Raw genomic sequence first — 22,473 nt, 5'->3', positions numbered from 1 at the left:
AAGAAAAGAAAGCATACAATGTAACAAAGGAATGAAAAAGCTTTGACGAAAAAGCTTCAAGTATAGGTCATTTTATTTTTTCGCACGTTCTTTTATACAAATATGTACTTTGAACAACAATTTAAAGTAAATTCTTCTTGAACATGATCTGGAAATATTAGATAGAATAGATCAAGATTTTTTAAAATTAAATGCTTTATTAAATATGCAAATATTTAAGATTGTAATCTCTTTTAAATTATTTATTTTAATGCAATTTTAATCAATCAGGTCAGTAAACATTTAAAGTTAAACTTCAACATGTTACCAAAAAAAATCAAATGAAAAAATGTTGTATTGAGACAGTACAATATATAATATTATTTCTCTTCTTTAACATAAACGTTTGATAATGTTATACTAGGAATGCACTCGGTGAACTGTGCATCACACAAAGTACTTTCGAATTTGAAAAGCTTTACACATGCAAATCAGTATGTAATGCTTTTTCCAATAATTTGAATATGGTACTACCAGGATTGTCGAACTACAATCCATTTTATTGAGACATTAATAATAACAGTATTCGTTAAATTAATAATATTAGTTAAATTTTGCAACTAAATTGTACAGAATACTATATAAATAAAAACTACATGTGTTCATTATGAAGATGAAAGATAATAAATATAAGCAAATAAATATTAAGCAAATAAGTAAATATATTATATTTTAATAAATAAATATATTAAATAAGTATATTTCTATTTAATAATATATTAAGTAAAATTATTTAGACATACTTATGGATACTCTAACATTAAAGCAATTTCCTAGAGAGTATAATATGTGTGTGTGTGATTCTCAGAATATAAATAAACAATTGAAACAATATGAAATTATAAAACATTAGAACAAAATTTTGAAATCTAAGAATAATTTACATTCAAAAATATTTTTAGCGGAAAAAATATCCTATTTCCTTCAAGTGGTAAAATTTCGAAAAGTACAACTAAATTTGCAATTTCCTTTCATATCTTCATAAGTGAGAAATGTCTCAAAATCAGCATCATTATGTAATAGTTCACTTACTAGCAAATAGCTACGAATCATTGCTATTATTACGCTATGGTTCCGGATATTTCATTGAATGTGTCTGGATTATTCATCTTGCGAAGATCAGATTCATTTGTAAGCGATCATAGCTAATTTTGTTCGATCCCATAAATAAAAGTAATAAAGTTAAACGTTTAACATAAATTTTATTTTTATTTCTATCAAATGTATATATATATATATATATGAAAATTTGATTACTATCTCGAAATTAAATTGTATGATATGTTTAACTAAAACGGAAACCAATCGTAGTTTTATAAATCACAATATCTTGGTTTATTTTTCAGCAATTTACTCCAATTCTGTTGTTTAACCATTTCGACCGTTTGAATTTTATGATATTGCGATAAATCTTTTTATAGAAGAATATAATGTTCAAATTTCGCTTCCAATTAAGTATTTCGATAGCGCGTTCCATGATATCGATAGTCCAGCTATGGCTTGATCGCATCTCTAATTGAATTATCCGAGATTTACACAGGCAAAGTTCATGCATTCGAGGGAAGAACATTTCTGGTTAAACCATAATAAAATATAAAGAAAAAAAAAGAAAAGGAATATTCAAAAGAGAGAGAGAGAAAAAAAGAGAAAAAAGGACTAAAATATAAAATTATAACTAAAAAATAATAACGTAAAAAAGAAAATTATCAATCAGTTCACGATTAATTGACAAGTGCAAATTAAAGTAAAACTTTTAGTAAATCAATACCTTCTTAAATCAATATCTTTTTAAAAAAATATATGCAGAATTATTTTTGTTTCTTAAAGTGCACAAATTAATGCAAACAATGGTACTGTCGTGATTTGCAAAAAAACAACACGACGACGCTCGACGTATTCTAATTTTGTACTCCGGGGCAGGATTTATAACGCTGCGATTCTTTTCCGTCCCTATGTTTCCGCGATACAAAAAAAATTTTTGCATCTGAAACTACCCGGAGAATGCGACTATAAAAATTACGCACTAACTTATAGCATTATAATATAAATTGCATGCGCAATGTGGCGAGAGATACATGTATTGCTCGATTACATTTATAACTCGAATGGATAAATGTACGATGGAAATAATATTCTACTATCATCGGAGAGCAGCAGGAATTCGTGATAAAATATACTTGAAATAAAAGATCATTTATTTCGAGAAATTTATTTCATAAAAATATAGAATTCTATTTCTGTGTTTCCAAAAATTTACGTGACGTTCAAAAATATATTGCCTTTTTTTGTAAATTTTAAAGCCAAGTTTTGTCTGCTTACACCAATTGATCTGGAACTCAAAAGCCAACAATTTATAATTTCTGTCAGGCGGATTCTTGTCGTAAAATCAATAGCAAGCACGGTAACGCCCATTTTTGAGTTGAGTTCTCTTCGCAATTCCCCTTTCAAACGAAATTCTGCTATGGCATGTAGCCAATATTCCAAGTTGGATCGATTGTAAGATATCGCAAATTTTGCGAAAATCAGTTTAATCATTTCTGCGAAATATATATCTCCGAACAATAAAATATACATTAATAATATAGATAATTTTTTTATTTAATTTTATTTTTGTATTTCATTAAAAATCATAAAATTTTGTTTTCCTGGAATAAACAAAATCTGAAAGGAGAGTACTTAATAATAAGAAAAACAATTTATATACATATATGCTATTTATTTTCGTTTTCCAAGTAAAAATAAATTTTATTTCTTTAAATAAATTTACATCTCAATAAAAATTATAACATGTTAGAATTGGAATTTAATACAATATATCGACAATAATCTTTTAATTAAGTACATGTATTAAGTTTCGCCGTCAAATATATAAACGAAATTAATTTATCTTACATGACATTAACACACTGAGAGAACAAAACATAGCTGTAATTATCATAATTATAGTAATTTTTGGCGATAGCTGTATTTATTATTACGCATAAGGCTATGACAATATTATTGCCAATATTAGCAATAATAATTATTATTATCTTTTTCATTGTACAATTAGTCGATGCCTTTTCTCGGTTTCTCATGTTTAAAAATCAGGCACAAAATGTAAAAATGATAATAAATCATTTATTGAAATACTGATTTTTAAAACGCGAGGGAAAACAAAATTATACTCGGCGTATTTTATACTTTGTAATACGTGAAAATATTTCGCAGCGGGAGGCAAGGCGACACACATACCCACACACACACATTGTGGTCGCGCTCGGTATTTGTTTACTTTCACGCACAGGGCGGTAGAATGGTCGCGGTAACCTCGCTGTCATTCGCAAGGTGAGAGCCGAGCCGACAAGTCGCTCGGTGCGTGTCGTCGCGTTATTATTTCGTAATTATATTCACGAGCACCCCACGAGCGTGATTATCAAACCGCGCGTTTAATCCACTTTCTGTATCGATGATTCGTAATTTCGAGACGCCGGATACGCGCGATTTACTCGTCCGAAATAAGGATATCTCCGCGATAGATACAATAATAATTGCAAAGCGATAAATCATTGTTACGCTTTGGTAATTATTTCTCCACAATGTTTGATTAGATTATACTCTATTTCGAGCTTTTCGATTATTTAAATGTAACTCTCAATTAGAGAGAGAACGAAGTAAAGCGCGCGAATCGGGGCACCGGATCGAGTGATTTGATTAACAGAAAATCGCGGAATATCGGCTTTTTTTTATTAATGACGTGCTTAGTAAAATTATTGCTGTATTGAAAAATGCATTCGCGTCGAGTACCGAATTACGAGTATACATTTCCGCGCGTCTTGATTAACCATCAATTCGACTTGTGTAGTGTCGGCGCGACACTAGGGTGAAGTTGCCGTCGATCATACATCCGACATTTTCGCTCATTAAGGGAGCATCGCGCGTACGGGACGGATCGACCGCCAATCGAGTGGTATTGATTAGTAAGTATAATCTAATTAGCTCTGCGTTTTAACATCTGTCAACTGTCGGTGTAGCATAAACGCAGCTTTTGTACCTCGTCCATTCGTTACGACGCGTATTTCGCGAAATTATCCGATCGAAATCCACCGCGCGCAACCGACATATTGCAATTCAAATTCCGGACATTTAGCTTCAATTTCAGCTCACGCATTAACTGTATCCTTTAAAATTCGAATCTATTTGTTATTTGTGTTTATTTACAGTGCGGAGAATGAAAGTAGGACCAGAAGGAACAACACTCGCCGATTTACGAGACAAATTGACCGTCCGATTATCGGATTTTCTTTACCGCTCGAAAGATATTGGTTGTGTTAACATTCACGTGAGATGTCGCGGACGTTCAATAAATCGCGTCGATCGCGTATTCTTCTCGTCCCAATGTAATAAAGTGCGTGTCGCGTACGGGAGTGTCGTTTAAAGTGCCGTGCGATCGTACTTAACCTCATTTCCGCGATGCGCGCGCGCGCGTGTGTGTCAGCTGAGCGAGAGCACTGACAGTCGAGGAGGAAGAGGAGGAGGAGGAGGAGGATGCATCGAGCAACAGCAGGACAACCACTTTTTTCGGTGAGTGTGTGTTAAATCATTTTTTATTTTTAAATATATGAATACGAATTACGTGTCTGGATAAAATCAACGTGCCTTGCACACATTCGTGTTATGAATAATAGATGACAGATCGGTGCACACGTATATTGGAAGGCGCGCTTTACGTATGTGTATGTCATTAGCATAAGAACTTTAATACTTATCGTAATCTCGACAGCTTCGTATATTAAACTTATTTAAATTACACGCATCGAACATTTATTTGCTCAATCATATGCTTGTAAAGAAAAGTAGTAGAGACGTAAAAGATGAAGATAAATTTAGATAAGATAGATTTTAGATAAAATAATTATAGATAATTACAGATGAAAACGTAGAAGTTGATGTACATATACACAGAAGTAAAAACTAAGGCTGAAAGATTCTTTTTGAATGCAATCTGCAATTTCGATTCGTGAAAGATAATCAGCTAGTTAATGCAAATATTTGCGAGACATGTATGTTTGACTCTCTCTCTTAATATGGAATTTCCACATCGACGAAATTGTTTCTGCCCATGATCTCTGCCGTTTTATAATGATGTCTCTCGCAAAATTCTTGAATCCTTTGACAAGCTTCCTCGAGCATGTTGTCTGGTACAGTGATTACCAGTCTCATGTAAGAGGGATAATCAAAGCACTGGGGAATTAAGCGGGAAAGTTCAATAAAATTACATTACATTTTTAAAAAGCTGTTTTCTTTTACACTAACGCGTTTGTTTGTAGTAAAAACTAGTTTTTCTTTAAATAAACTATTAAAAAACATAATAAAAACATGAAAAATTGCGATTTTATCCTAATAAATTAAAAAAATAGACGTATTTATATAAATTAAATTATAAAATTAAATTATATTCTTATTAAATTAATATTATTATTAATATATGTCTAAATGTATGAATTTTGTAATATAAGTACCCAATATAATTTTAATAATATAATTTTCATTTTCGTTTTTAATTTTTTTTTTTAATTTTATTTTTTGTTATATATAATATTTATCTCTCTCTTTTCTTATATTTTTAAATTTTTTTGTAATGTTATTATTATATAATTAGAGAATTTTTTTTCTTGAATGAAGCTATCTTTATCTTATTTTATTTTTAATAACACATAATTAAAATATTTCATATTTTTTATATTAAATGAAAGAGAGATGTAAAGCAAGCTCAATTCAAGATTTATTGATAAATAAATCATTTTTGAAATTATCGCTTAAACATTTAATCATCCGTCTAAAATTACTGCAATAAATTTGTAAAACAAATTTATTGCAGTTATTGTATTATATAATTTAATATATTAAAAATATTTAAATGAAATACTTTGCATTCACATTAATTATTAAAAAGAATTTATATTGAAATATTCATGCGACACGTAAATTATCGTTGCAAAGTGATGTTTTGATATTTTACGATTTTTTAAATGTCAGCATTAAAAATATCGACATATCACAAAATATAATTTAAAAAGCTTTGGTATCTTTATATATATATATATATATATATATATATATATATATATATATGTGTGTGTGTGTACGAATTTGTGAGATGATAATTTAGAATTAAAAATGGCCGATTAATAATTTAAACATCAGAAACACGAACCTGGCCTGGTAGGCAGAATACGGATTCTTCCATTAGCAGTCGCTGTACGAATTCCAGGTCGGAATTAAATTCTGGAAAACCTAGTAGATCGATGTAGACCTAGAAATCGATTTAATAATTTATAACTCGTAAATTATAGTCAGTCTACCTTGCTGATGGTATTTGTGCATAAAGTATAAATGGTGGTTATGCACCGGCTAATTGTACGACCTATTTATCGGGCACTCAATTAACATTTACTGCTTTATACCCGCAAGCTACGGGTTGTCAAACAATATATGATTCTTGGAATTATGCAAGGGTGTGACCGAGTCAATTTCAACGGAAATTATTACCATCATATACATGGCTCCATCCGGCATTATCGGCTTTAGGCCCGGAATCTTGACTACGCAGTTGTATGCCAATTTGGAATTCGACTATAACATTGCGAATTTTGTAAAAAAATATTTCAATTTACGTGTCTATTATATTTTTAAATCGAGGAAACTTACGTATAAAATATCGATAACATCGTCGAAGAAGTTTTGCGGTGTTTGACGAAGTATTGCCGGTAAAGCACCTTGAACGATAGTATTGCTGCCAATTATCCGTTGACTTAGGCAATGCAGACCTTTGCGAATCTGAACAGTAATAAAGAGACATTAAAAATTTATTACGTCTGGACATATATTGATTTTATATATATAAATTTACTTACTTATTATTTTACTATGCTTTATTGTTGGTAAAATAATAAAATATAAAACAAACTTTTGAAAGAATATGATTTATACAGGAAAGATTATACGTCAGGCTGTCTTGTAAATATGAACAGACGTAGAAACTCTCAAAAGCGAGTTCGAGCTTAGATATGTCAAATTCCGTATAAAATCACTTCTCAAGATTTGATAGTATTTCTCACAGACTTCGAATATTGTGAAACATCAAACACGCCGTGAACCGACAGATATTTACCAGCTTTTGCAATATTCGCCTATCAGAAAGCATTATCAAAAAGAGTCACACAATCGATTTTTTCTTTTAAAATAATATGGTGTAGAGAAAAGAGAAAGAGTGTATATATGTTGCAAAAAAAGGAAAAAGAAATTAATTGCTTTTCATATATTCCGTTTTTAGATATATTTAAAAAATTTAATTTGAAAGTTATTTGACAAATTTTGTTACAAAATTATAAAACATGTAGCAATAAGAGAAAAATTCTGTAAGTTAAAATATCTTGCATAAAAATTTTTATACGATACCTAAGCAATATACGCGTGAATAAAACTTTTCAATTGGGTTTTCTCTGAGAATTCTTATTTTGATTACCTGAGATGGCGAAATGACTTGCAAAAGTTATTAAAGAACATAAATATATATTCAGTGATGTTACGCGATACGGTGATTCAAAGTTTGTCCAAAGGCGGTGCACCTTTGCATGGAAATAAAGATACGATTGGGGGCAGTTGCCGAAGAACCGAACTTTCATAGCAGAATAAAGTTTAATCAACGAAATTTAATCAAATCCAGTGCCGAACTCGCCGCGATATGCCCGGTCTCGTTACGGAAACAATGCTGCCAGAGAAGCAATTATTTTCGAACTGTCACGTATTGTGCCAGTACCGTTTACTCACCTCGGTTTCGAATACATTTTGACGATCGTGGATTATTATCCATCCCATACGCCAGCCTGGAACCAGAAATCTGAAAAAAAAATGAACAAAATACGACCATCTGTCATTAGATTCCATTTCACCGATTACCGTCAAGGTTGCTTTACTTTTTAAAAATAATTTTGTATCACAAAAAAAATTTTTAAATTAAAAATAAAATTCTTTTCTGTACAAATAATTGTACACAATTAATAACTTGAGTCATGAATTTTAATTTTAAAGTTTGCGCAGAGAACTCATTATTTATTTATATTCCCTTAAATGTTATTCAAAATTATTGGGAAAGAAATGATTTTAATATAATGTAAAGCTCGCTTGTTGCGATAGAAAGTTGCAAAATCCAAAACATAAGTTTTCATACAATAACAAGAGCTGTTTTTTATTATGATATGCAATTCCATTATAGTATAAGGCAATTATTTTTACAATTACAAAAAATTTAGCGTGCACCGCAAATTCAATATATAAAACGTACATCCTTTATTCTCCAAGATAATTTTTTATCTTGGAGATAATCTTATCTTTATTTGAATGTGTGGAAGAGAGACTTAAATCATAATTATATATATTAATCTGCTATTGTATGAATACGCGATCCAACAATAATTCTATATTCTCATTTTCACATTGATTTTACAAGCAGTTATTTTCCTCTTTTTTCTGATTTTTTTTCTCATTAATACGAATATTACTGTGTTAAATAAAAGAAGCATTTGCAATTCACGTTTAATTAATTTATTTGAAGTGAATCAGAGTTATTCATGTGCAGTAAATTATTATGTAATAATTTTATAAAATGTATAAAAATGCTTTGAGAAAAATTCAATTGATTTTGATTATAAAATATTCATTTTGATATATCAAAGTATTATATAGTACAATTAGCATTACATGACAATTAATTCATAGTTGTGTATATAATTTGTCTGTTATTATTAAATTATAGCATATTTGTGTAATATATCCGTTCATACATTATTTGCCTTATTATTTTGTTTTTATTTCATATTCAAACATACATATGTATATCGTTGAATTTCGTCTGAAAAACATGATTTATCTTTAATAACGAAATACTGCACTGCAAAATCTGTGGCATGTAAAATACAGTGTACATTTCTACAATGAAAAACTTAGCAGCAACTCATTTACAACTGGTATAGCGATCGTAAATTAAGTTGCGTTTCAAATCTGATACCGTCAGAAGCATAATCACGAACCCGCGGAATATCATCCTTTCGGCTTTAATCGTGAACGTTTTATTCATGCTCAATCAAACATCGTCTTATTTTCGAAAATTGGACGAAAAATTTTACAGTGAAACGCTTTTGCTTCTAAGGAATCTTTTCGTCAACTTCACGAATCATTAGTTTTACAACATGCTTTCGCGATGAAAGAAAATAATAGGAGGAAATGTGCTGAAAATAAGTAAAAACTTTAGAAAAAATATTTTTTAGCGATTATCACTGTATTTAATATTGAAAGCAATTATTACAAATATATGTTTATAAAAAATATGTTTTTTTCCCGAAGGAATATTTAGATTAAAAAATTTTTTTAATTCTTGATTTTGAACGCGTTTTTCATAAATCAAATATTGAAATTTTATACCGCGAAAATTTTTATATTTCATTTTACATGTCGACTCCCTTAATTATTTTTGATTTTTCTCTTGGTTTTTTAAATGTACAATATGGCATTGTTTGAAGAGGTAGATTAGCTAATCGGTCGTTTTATTTAATACGCGAAAATTACACATTAAGTTTGCGCGCAAAAATCCTAGAATGTTACGTAAAAATCTTGCGCCGTCGTGTTTCAGCTCGAAATACGGGAGTTTTACAGTCACTTCACGTTCCAACATACCTTTTAGTCAGTCCGCTGCACGACAAAATAGGAACTTCGGTCGATAGAGACGCTAACGAGTGGAAAGTCCGTCCTGGAAATACCTGAAAACAGCGGAGAGGCGAAAAATGTATTTGCGCATAATAGGCACGTATGTTTCACCTGTATGTGACGCAAAATAACGCAAAACCGTGACAGCCAGACATTACTTTGTCTCATTGAATTTTTCAAAAAACGCTACTACCGTTACACATCACGTAAATAGAATATTGTGTGCGAGTACTTTTACGTTTTAAATTATAATAATAAAATTTAAATTATGACAAAAATTCATGAAATTTTTTATAAATCATATTATTAAAGTATAATTAAATAAATGTCGTATAATACGAAAAAAAAAATTCTTTTTCTAACTCATTAAAAAACGATGAGAATATTAATAAAATCAAATATAAATTTTTTTTATGATTAAAATTTTATTATGAAATTATTATAAAACTTAAGCATATTCCTTTCGATTAGATTACAATTAATCGTCGTATATGTATTATAAGTAAAAATTCTTCTCTTGACGCGATAACGAAGTGTAGCGCGATCTTTCCGGATTTCGGGCACCGGATTTTGCATATTTGTTCTGAATTAATTGCGCATCCCCTTCGAACAAAAGGACGCGGCGCGCGCTTTATTTCGGCGCTCGCAAATGAAACGATTTGTCACTTGATACTTGTGGGAGAAGCGTAATATTCGGGCACGTACCATGTGCTCGTAAATCTCATCGGCTATAATAGGTACGTAATAACGAGCGGCGACATCGAGAATGTCAAGTATATGGTCGCGACTGAACACAGAGCCGCACGGATTCGAAGGATTGTTTATAACAATCGCCGCCGTCGACTCGTCGATTTGCGCCTCCAGGTCGTTTAGATCGATCTCCCAACCGAGTTCCGGCTGAAACGAACGATTAATATTAATAGGATGCATTCGTGAGTGGCCCTCTCCCTCCCCTTCCTCTCTTCATCCTCTCTTTCTTATAACGTACAAGGTGTCTCGGAAAATAGCGTGCTTTTTCTATATAGATTATTCGACAATTTGAGATTTTTTTGGGATTCAAATTTTACTGTAATTTTAGAATATTTAGGTCAATTTTAGCAATTTTTTTTACAAGTACACGTTAATCAAAATTTGATATTTTTTGGCAAAATTATATCGTGCTAAATTAAAACAATTTATGATCTCGAATTGCTTTGGGTAAATGTATGATTTTTCAGATAAAATAATATTTGGAGATATATATTTAATAGAAATAAAATAAATAAATATAGGAGCGAAAAAGCGAAAAAGGATGTACAACAATGAAATTGCTCCAGAATATTTACACAGATTTCAAAGAATTTTACTTTTATGAGCGACAATGTTTATCCGATTCACTAATGTATGACGTGCGACAAAATGCGTGGCATAGAATGGCTTACAAATTCTTTGCACATTTCGCTTTATCGACAAAAAACTACGGCATTACGGTTGTAAATTACTTCTTAGGAAAGTAAAATACTTCCCAACATAGCAAAAGCGGGCGAGATGTTAAAACTTGTCAGTAAACGAAATTGAAAAGAGTGGAAACTACTTCATTAACTTGGATTCAATATTGAGGAATTTCTGAAAGCGTAGATGTTTTATCATAATGAAAAATGATTTAAATATGATTGCGTATCTTTTAAAATCATTATACATATAATACAATTGGCTCTAAATTTCACATAATTACTTTGCGGAAGAAATGATATCTTTGCAAAATCTAAAATTAATAAAATTTTTTGAAATTATGAAATTATTTAATATTAAAAATAAAATTTATAGAGCAAGCGAAATAAGGATGAGTAAAAATATCCGCCATTTAATTGTTATTACAAACTACACCTGAGATTTTACTTGAAAAAAATTTCCGGCAGGAAATGAAAGTTTTAAATATTAATTTTTACTTCTTGGTACATCTCTGGAAAATGTGTATAATTGATGTAGCTAAATTTCGTCTATAATTTGACCTCATACATTAAACAGTGCATTCATTTTTTGTGACATTCACGATTTACAGATGGTCAGTAAATTTAAAGATATTAACAAAATATTTTTGCATATAAAGCCATATGCTAAGCTTGATTGTCTCTCTTGCAATACGTTTTGTAATAATGCGTAACTTAAGAAATATGACGGTCGCCTGTTATGCACATTTCTTATTAATGACGATGCAATACGGTAACGTGTAATACTACCTTCTCTTTTACAGGCGTGATTATTACAGAGTAGCGCTGTTGGTACTGTGGTATCGATCAATATTTTGTACATTATCACGGGAATATGAAGCAAGAGTGTTCATTACGTTGTTTGTTATCTATATAATTTAGTGCATTTAATGCATATTAAACAAATCAATTCTAAAACGATTTGAAATTTTAAAAGTTAATAAATTTTTTAACCGTTTATAGAATAATATAATTTAAAAAATTTACTTATTTAATAATTTCTCTTTTTAAAATTGTTATATTCTTATAAGCAAATGAATGACTCTTTGAAGAAAAAGACTTTTACGTAAGAAAGAAGAAAAATACCTTTTCTTCGAAACAGTCGTCATATTTGCATTTGAAATATTCGATAAAAAAATTTTTATATGTATATAATGTTTAAATTATACGAATACAATTATGTATTATAAATTTTAAATTATCCATATGACACCTTACAATTAGTCAAACACGTGGCTCACGTTTTTTTGATTCGTCATTATTCAGAAGCAAGGCTGAAAGTCAGTAGTTGTCATACTAAATTGATATATTTTATTATATTGAAATTTCACTTATGTAAATGACATAATTTGTTCTCAAAATTGTTTAGCATCAAGGGAATATTGATTAAAGCGAGTCACGTTTAAAGCTGTATGTTTAAAATAATATTTACTCGTATGTTGAAATTGATATCGAATATAACACAATATATATCCATGTATAAAATACATATACATGTTTAATATTTATTATTGCAATCTTTATTATTAAATCTTTATTATTAGATATATTTTGCTGCATAAAAGACTTTGATTCTCTTTTCCGAAGATAAATACTCACACGTAAGTCGTACGATTTAACCATAATACCAAGACCTTCTGCCAATGTTCGATAGATCGAAAATCCGGGACGTGGAATTAGGATGTTTTGGCCCTCTCGAGCTAAAGCCGTGATACACAAGTCAAGTGCACAAGAACATCCACTGCACAGGATTACATCCTAGAGTAAATATAGAAATATGAAATAGATTATTTATATGTCGCTTTTATTCGCGTCGTAAAAAATGTGCAGTAAAAATAAATATAACTTTTTTCATGATAACATTTTTCGTTATTTTCATACTTTCTACATTTTCTCCATATTTTTTAAAGAATTCGATATATTTTGATGAATTTTTCGGTGTTGTATTAAAATTAAAAAATTATGTACGAAATTTAAAAAACTGGAAGATTTGAGAGAAAGAGAGAGAGAGAGAGAGATGGATACAAGAGAATTATTCACAAGAATTTCACTACAGAAAAATACACTGCATGTGTAATATTTATATGCAAATCATAATTGTATATCACGAATATGAAAGGATACGACTAAAAATTCTCCAAAAAGACATATTATTTTCTGTTTGTAAGTTTAATTTACACACACACACTCTGTCTTCCTGTCTCTCTCTCTCTCTCTTTTCTTTTCTTTTTCTCAATGTTATCCGATAATATAATAAACGTTTTAGAATATTTTATATTTGCTCGGACAAAAAATTCATAAATCATTTATGAAATTAAAAACTGATCTGATCATTCGTTTTCAATGTTTTTTGCATCGTTTTATCGATGTATCTCTTTTTCTATCTGCGTCTGCGATTTCCATCTCGCGAGATTTCACAGCGCCAAGTTAATTAACTATCCTCGAGATTGTACGACTGCTCGGAATATACAATACAATCGACCTCGTCACGGAAATAATCCTTGTAATACCTAAATCGTCTTTTCCTTTTTCCACGGTTGGAAGAAATATTTACAGTTTTCTCGCGTCCAAGACTGTTATTAATATTCAAATAACTTTGGCAATTTTAGCTCTCTATTCTTTCTGTTGAATAAATAACTATAAAAAATCGTTGAATAAAATACGACCGTATACACGTGACACGAAACCTCGGTGTATGCGTCAGTAACTTGAAATTTGTTCGCGACACGTGTTGGCCGATCTGTCATCGATATTCGATAAAAGCACGTGTTGATCGTACCTTGGGATCGACTTTTACGAACTCGTTTGAGCTGTACTCAGCTACAGCTTCCCGTGCCCTTTGATAACCTGTGCATAATGAATAAGTCACAAAATCAATTTTTTGCATCTTGAAATAAACATAATTAATACTTAGTTTATAATCTGTAATGTTAATATATATTTCCTTATAAAATATATAACTAATAATTTACATTATAAAGATAAATATATATTGTTTATACATTTAATATTTCATGAATAGACCACATGACATATATATATATATATATATATATATATATAATTATTAATTATTTTTTATACATATAAAAATAATTTATATATATTTATTTTTAAAAATGGTTATATAATAGTGGAATATTCAAATTTCTATGTTAATTATTAATTTTACAGATTTATTTTTCATAATTCCTCTCGTAAATTAAAGATTAAATTAAATTACGATTTAATTAAACTTGTACATCTTTAAAAAATTACCTATGGTCGGTGCATATCCGTTATACAATTGTGAAGCTACGCTCTCTTGAACAGCCTCGATCACCTCCTTTGGCGGCTTCAAATTGCCAAAAGTTGTAGGATCGCCTTCAAAATAGTAGAATAATACACTGTGATAATACGATAAAATATGTGAGGCTTGTTTAAAAAAACTCCATAAATATCTATCGCGCGATTATTAGCATAAGCCACTAATTGTAAGTCTAGATTGCTGCTTACATAACATTTGCCACTATAGTTTCACATAATATAATACATAGCTAATCACGCGTATGTGTGCCGCTTGTAATTGATTACTAAATTCCAACTAGCATAACCGTAAGATGTTTACAGACGCGTTGTCAAAGTGTAACGAAACAGCCACTACTCGGTTAGCATTCTGGATATATTGTAATGGGAACTAATTAATTGTTTGCAGCGGACTACGCGTCATAGTCAATCCTTGTTACGAAATTTCTATCATGAAGCAGTAACGCGATGAAATAAAATTCGAGCTCGACGAGCGGAAATTTATGTAATTAGAACTTCGTCGTCGTTAAGTAGGAAGAATCATGTTTCGACAATGTTGGAGTTAACATTTTCCAATATTATGTTTCACATTTCTATAACAGTCGATATCAATTAATATTGTATAATATAAACGTTGAAATCTCTTTGACAGAAATGTCAAGGAATAATATATATTTATTATATTATTATTATAATTAATGTTAATAATAATTTATAATAAATATTATGATTAATATATATTATAAATTACATACATATTATAAATATTACGACATATAGAAAGTCTGAAATAATTATTTTTACTAATTTCAATTAATTTAGTTCGTACATACATATTATCTCATACTACACATGTGGAAAATATTCTACATATAATATGAAGTTTCTATCAGGTTGATTAAATACATAGTTTCTATCATTTAAGTGTGGATTTCAAAAATAATATGGTATGAATATTATAATAAACAGGAAAAAAATGTAATAATATTTCTTGTTTTTTCGCGTCGATTTTTTTAGCATGTTATAAAACTTATGAATCGGTTTCAGAATATTTTGGAGCAGAGCCATACACCAAAATTTTACCAAGAGTGACGTACGAAACATATATATATATATATATATATATATATATATATATATATATATATATATATACATCAGAACGTACTCTATCTTTTGGTTAAAAAAAGTTTCATAAAAAGGCTGTCATTTTCGCTCAAAATTGTTTGAATATTTTATCTTTTCTACTAAAAAAGATTAAAAATATTTTTAAAAAACCTTGTTGCTAATTGCTAATTTCGGTTTAATATATTAAACCTTAATTATACCTTTCGCTTTATTCATTTTATAAAAGTAAAATAGCAGTTTTTAAAAATTTTTATGATGTTGCTATTCCATTTTCCGACGTTGTAATCTTCTTCAAATTACATATATGTGAAAAACTACATAGAATAAAGGAAAGCTCTTGCAAATATATATAGTCGCTAGTACATCCGGAATAAGATTTGTATCGAAATATATTTAGATATATTTAGATTAGTGTGTTCATGTGTCAGTTCTATTTTGTTTCAGTATGAAATTTGGTGAGGACATTTTTCCAATACATTCTGACACATCCGTATTTTGCATCACTCGTATGTTGCAAATATTAAGAGGGCTCATGCGTCACTATCATTTTAACTTTTTAAAGCCTTTTAACTTTTCACCAGTTTTATGAAACTCTATGTCAGATAGTTAAAATTGCGTATCTTCGCATGAAAAGTTTGAGAACTTCCTAAAGAATTAAAACAAAATATACAATTTAATTCAAGATAAAAATTCTTGAGATGCTCCAATTTTACGTACGTAACTTTTAAAAAATAGTTTTATATTCTCTTTCTAATGAAATACTGGGAAAAAATAATTTGCAAGATAATAAATTAAAAATTTAAAAAACAAATTTTAATTTGCTTTTTAAATTTTTAATTAATTATTTTGCAAATTATTTTTTCCCAGTATTTTTATTAATTAAAAATTTAAAAAACAAATTTTAATTTGCTTTATAGGTTTTCAATATTTTCTCTCAGTATTTTATTAAATATTGGGTTATTAGTTAAGTTTCTCTCTTTTAATATGAAATCGAAATATAGAATCAAAAAATTTAATATAAAATCAAAAATTCTCTCAAAATTTGCATCCAAAATCTATTAAAGCTGATATAATATAAGGATGTTCAATTTTCATGTTACTTATTATAAAAAAAAAACATTATATTCTATCTACATGTTTATCTTCTAATTTCATTAGTGCACCTAATTGTTTTGAATTGCACAACATGAAAAGATTTCCAATATTAATAGCTTTTTTCTTAGGCGTCGCAGGAATTTGATTGAGCCAAGTATATTGGAATTAGTTTACTGCTTGAGAAGTTTTTATCCGATAAACTTTCAAAAAAGTTCTTCTAGAAATGCAGCAGAATCGGCAAACGAAATATTGTCTATCTGCACCGCGTGTCTGCGTATCAATATTTTGCAGAGCGAACTGTATATTAAGTTTCAATACTTTCGAACAGGGAGGAGAAGAAAGCTGGAGATCTTACGGAGGTCGAAGTTAATTTCGCCTTTTTTCTCTTTTAATCAGATTATGAAAAAGAACAAAATATAGTATATATTAGCATGAAAAGTTTTATTTCTTATTAAACAAGCGAGATATTAATTTAATATAATTAAGATAAAATTGTGCACGTTTATTAATTTAATATAATTAAGATAAAATTGTGCACGTGTTATCGAAATGTTGAAAATTTTTCTCAACAATTCATAAACAAAGAATTAAACGCCGCCGGGAGTATCACACGTGTCTCACAAATTTATGAAAAATCATTGATCATAGTGCTCGTTCACACCAAAAAGCATATAATAGATAGCATATCCATATTTTATTTCAATATCTTTACACTGATATGGTTCACTCTATATAAGTCTAACAATATTAAATTTATTGTAATAATATTTTTTGTGATAAAAGAAAAAATATTTGTATGTAATAAAAGAGATTACAACTACAACTAAAGAAATTACTACAAACGTTATAACACATGTGAGAGTAAAAATTGACTTGGTTATCTCAAAAATCGTGTACGAAGAATAATATAACTATTTCATGCTTTTTTGTAAATATATAAACAATTTTTTATTACAAGTGGTTTAGTAGATAAGGATCATAAAACAATCAAAAGGTAAATGAAACCACTGGCGTTGATAAACGACGCAAACTTTAAAAAAGATTAGTTAAATTGTATATTAAATTAAAAAAAAATAATGTTACGAAAAAAATCTTGTTACGAACGAAAGAACATATAGTTGCTAGATATAAAAATTCAATATTTCGTTTTCATAAACATGAATCGAACGCATTTTGATATTTTCGTAATTCTTGCATAGTTCTCGAATTAATCAAAATACGCTTTTTCATGTTCTAGCATATTTTCCTCGCATATTTGACCTATGTTGCACCGATCGATATATCAAACTTTTTTTTTGCAATGGCCACAGATCATGCATATTGAAAATCTATTCGTAGGAAATGGCAAAAGTTTGCAATTTGTATGCATTTACTTGCATGTACCGACATTTGAGCCTCTGTAGAGGTTTTATATTCGCATAACTTTTTTTGAAGTGTTCCTCGAGTAAGAAAAAATGTAATAATTCTATTTTTATCAATCTGATATGAGTTTAATCGTTTCGTATAGCGAGTTCTAAATATGAGTGCAATTTTACAGCAAAACTGTACAATATATTCTGCATTAAGTGCCTCTTAATTAATGCATTGTTTCATACATTAGCCAAACTAAAGACGGATTATATTGTAGTTCTACGCGTATGTCGCGCTTATCTCTTCACAACTTTTATAATAAAATATACGGGACATATATATAATCTTCTTTTTTTTCTCCTCAGTAGAGAATGATTGATCAGGTTGACTAGGTCTTGTTATATTGGTGCTACGTAAAAAAACTCTTTAATTACATCACCATTATCTTGTGTTTTTCTGTATTTCACCTCTTGCCGAATAAAAACTAAAAATCCAATAAATTACAGCTGGATTGACAAATATTGTGATATAAGTAAAATTGACATTGTCAGGATAATTCTTAAAAGCCGCATAATAAATCGAATTTATTCAAAATATAATATAATATAATATATATTATAGAGAATATTATATAATATTATATAATTTAATATTATATAATATAAATCGAATTTATATATATTAAAAATGTTATATAATATTAAATGTTAAATATAATATTCTTTATATACATATATACATACATATATATATATATATATATATATATATATATCTTTCTCTGTTTTTTCTATCCGAAAATAGTTTTATTTATTATATAAAAAATATATATTATATTTATAAAAATTTATAAATTTATACACATACATAGTATAATAAAAATAAAATAAAAAATCACTTAATAATAACTTAATAATGACTTAATAATTAAATAATAAGAAAAATAATATAGCATATAGAGATATAAATATATAGGAGAGATATATGTATAATAAAAAAATATATTTATAAATAGAGAGAAATCATAAAAATATAATTCATAAAAATATAATTATTACAATTTAGGGAATATAGCGAAACAAACAGAAGCTTATAATGATATATTTGCAAAAAAATTTAAATCACACATGGAAAAAATAGGATTCAAATTTTCTTTGTTTCTCTGGTCAATCGGTTTTGTCTGATTGTGAGTTTAAAGACATAAACATACATATATTCGCATAAAATTAAAACGACTTTTACTCAACTTACCAATAGACAGTGCGATCATCGATTTGTTGGGGTTCGGCTCGACGGCGATATTTTCCACGATCGATCTTATGGGATTGTGTGTCTTTCGAGCGATGTTAGAGGCGCAAACATTCCAACGTTCACGAAAACTGGATACGGACATCTCGTCGTGCACGAAAGAAATATCAGAAATTTCACCTGCCGATCTTTTTGGTAGAGAATTGTATGGAGAGATATGTGCGTGTGTTCCTCCACAAGAGGGAAAGTATACGAATCTCTCGATAACGCAGATAGTTACGAAATCGACGATTCTCGTGCGACTCGCTCTCTATCACTGAGCCTCAATCGAGACGGCACGTTAATAATCGAAATGCTCTAGGAGGCTGGAGGACAAACGAACCGGTCGGATTGGTCCATGCGACACCACACCTTCTCTGATAATTAATTAAATGGATTCCGTGCTTACGTAGGGAAAACGAGCGCCTTGAACGGCTGCGTCAACGTTGTCATTCAAGAGGAAAACAAGAGTATTGCCGCCGTTCTCTCTCAGAATGTGGAACCTTAACTCCGCCGCGTTCCTATTTTGTTGCGTCTCTCGCTAATGTTTATGCAATTATACCTCGCAACTGTTTACTCCGAGTTACAGAGGATTATTCGAATGCTGCTCCGGTCCGACTACGACGTCACAAATGTGCGTTTGCTCGTTAATCGAGTTTAACGCGACGCTGCTGCTAAATTCGCGCATCCAACGAATGTCAGGGATGAATGAACGAATGAATAGACGCAGAAATGACTGCTATCTGCAAGAAATCAGACAAAAATTCTCGATTCAAGAAATGTAGTTACCGAAAAGCCAGAATTCAACCTTTAGCACACTAACATTTTTCTATACGTTTATCGCGTATATATAGAAGAAGCTGAAACATTATATTTTTATGGATTTTCGTTAAATATTTTATAGATATTTTTTTACTATTTTTCAAAGATTATCTCTTTATTACATATATAGGGTGTATCTTAAAAAGTGGAAAGTATTGCAATGGATTCAGGACACAAAAATAAGAGAAAAAGTTACCCTGTATATCTAATAAAAAATAAAAGAATAATCTTTGAAAACATAATAAAAAGATATCTATAAAATATTTAACTAAAATCCATAAAAATATGTTTCATATATATAATAAAAGAAAATTCTATAAATAAATAATATCTTTATTATATAATTCCTAAGTGCTAATATTGTGCTAAATTTAACTGCATTATGTTGCATGTATGATAATAATGATTACGTACATAAAATTTTTATGAATTGATAACATAAAAATAACAACTCAAATGCTATTATGAGAAAATAAAATTTAAATAAGAAATCATACATTTATAAAAATATGGTATTAATTAATTAAAGCTTAAAATTTATATAAAATTTATATAAAAGTTTATATAAAAGAAATATGTAAAATATTGACATTAATATTGATCGATTTTTCATGTTAATATTACATATATTATATACACACACACACACACACACACACACACACACACACACACACACACACACACACACGCACACGCACACATATATATATATATTAATACGAGCCGGTGATATTATCGTACAGTTAATGCCAAATATAAAAAGATAATATAAGAATTGATAGAAAGCTAATAGTTTTTTAATGATTGAATAATGATTTTAAAAAAACTTTTCCATAAAATGCTTGATAAAAATATCCTGTTTATCAAAATTCCATCTATATTAGACGACTGTGTGCAAAATTTAGCTTTCGGATTTATTGCGATATATGATACTTTTTATAATAAAACTATAATAAATTATAGTTTTATTCGACATTAAAAACTCGTGTCGAAAATACTAAGATTTTTTCGGATAAAATGGCAATTGTGGCTGATTTTGATGACGTATAAAGTAATATTACGTTAGCGTAGAAAAAATACCTATACATGTAAATTGCTCTTGATAGAGGATGAATAATAAATAAATCTCAAATATTGTCCAAACGCTTTTTCTTTTTTTATTTAATTCGCGCGTCACTAGCAGAGGAAAAGTATGTATTTATATGTATTTAGATAGCATAAAAATATTCTCTAAAGTATTATTGACATCTTAAAGTCGTAAATCTCAATAGTATTTCAAACATGTTCATATCATTGTTTATTTATTTTGTTATTTTTCGGATATATATTTAGATCAAGATTTTGATTCTCGCTCAATTTCGTGTTCGATACTTATTGATTTTTTTCGAATAGAACAAGCCGATTCAGACAATCGACAAAATGAAAAAGAAGTACAAAAGATGCTGATTATAAAATAAATGCCAGTTATAATTAAAATAGACAAGAAAGCGTATTTTATGATATATATTACAAAAACATTAGCTCAAAATTAAAAGCTTTGAAATATTCGTAGTAATCCTGAAAAATCTCCGTATTTATATATTCATATCTTATAAATTAAAACATTATATAAATGCAGGAGATGCACATATATTAAATATTACATCTTTTATATATTGAATGCTCTATCTAATCTCCAATCAAAATCTTATTTAAAAATTTCAAAAATCAAGACTTTTATACAGTTATTAATATTTTTATTAGTAAATAGAATGTTTCGTCAAAGAAAGAGATTTATATAGAATTTCTATTATATCATTAACATGTCTAAATATTTGCATACATGAAAAGATACGTAAAGATACAAAAAAAATATTTTATAAATTAATTAAAAAATTGTTTTTTTCTCTCTAATTGCCTTTAAAAGAAATATTATTTTGTAACATTAGATCAAACTTTTGAAGAAGAAGAGAAATTCCAAAAAAAGAGTAAAAGTACAAAATAACTCTAACTCTAATTAAATAATCTTGAAACGTAGGTATAATTTTATTACCGTCTTATATATTAATAACAAATTTTTTAACACATTTCATATAAAATGAAGATTTTAAGATTATATAAGTATTATTATTATAAATTAATTGTAATTATTAATTGTAATTATAAATTAATTGTAATTATTAAAAAATTATAATTAGTAATTATTAAAATATTTAAAAAAATATTAAATTAGTAATTATTAAAAAAATTATTAGAGCCCATCAACTTATGT

General features: G+C 28.6%; 1 protein-coding gene and 1 long non-coding RNA gene across 2 annotated transcripts in view; one reads left to right on the top strand and one right to left on the bottom strand.

The window, feature by feature from the left end:
* Positions 1-4,303, top strand: part of LOC109610256 — a 115,667-nt gene extending 111,364 nt beyond the window's left edge. Inside the window, exon 4 of the long non-coding RNA XR_002192704.2 lies at positions 4,242-4,303. This is a non-coding gene — a long non-coding RNA (uncharacterized LOC109610256). The remainder of the gene's footprint in view (positions 1-4,241) is intronic.
* A 456-nt stretch (positions 4,304-4,759) lies between these two features.
* On the bottom strand, positions 4,760-19,693 carry LOC105254667 (tyrosine aminotransferase). Its single transcript, XM_011263493.3, has 11 exons — positions 19,362-19,693; positions 14,511-14,615; positions 14,032-14,099; positions 12,852-13,010; positions 10,489-10,680; positions 9,754-9,836; positions 7,852-7,921; positions 6,730-6,858; positions 6,571-6,654; positions 6,236-6,334; positions 4,760-5,262 (listed from the first exon to the last, which is right to left on the bottom strand). Exons 1-11 carry the CDS (start codon positions 19,501-19,503, stop codon positions 5,101-5,103), a joined length of 1,293 nt encoding a protein of 430 aa, XP_011261795.1. The 5' UTR covers positions 19,504-19,693; the 3' UTR covers positions 4,760-5,100.
* Positions 19,694-22,473: the final 2,780 nt, after the last annotated feature.

This window comes from Camponotus floridanus, unplaced genomic scaffold, assembly GCF_003227725.1.
Source record: "Camponotus floridanus strain SB8 unplaced genomic scaffold, Cflo_v7.5 scaffold62, whole genome shotgun sequence".
In the NCBI taxonomy this organism is placed as follows: domain Eukaryota; kingdom Metazoa; phylum Arthropoda; class Insecta; order Hymenoptera; family Formicidae; genus Camponotus; species Camponotus floridanus.
The sequence above is the reverse complement of the archived record's forward strand: the minus strand, read 5'-3'. Positions and strand labels throughout refer to the sequence as shown.

Coding starts and splice junctions, on each gene's coding strand:
- LOC105254667 (XM_011263493.3), bottom strand. CDS start 19,503: ATGTCCGTATCCAGTTTTCGTGAACGTTGGAATGTTTGCGCCTCTAAC. Junction 9,837..10,488: donor ATGAGATTTACGAGCACATG/GTACGTGCCCGA, acceptor CGCTGTTTTCAG/GTATTTCCAGGACGGACTTT. Junction 6,859..7,851: donor AAAATGTATTCGAAACCGAG/GTGAGTAAACGG, acceptor ATTACTGTTCAG/ATTCGCAAAGGTCTGCATTG.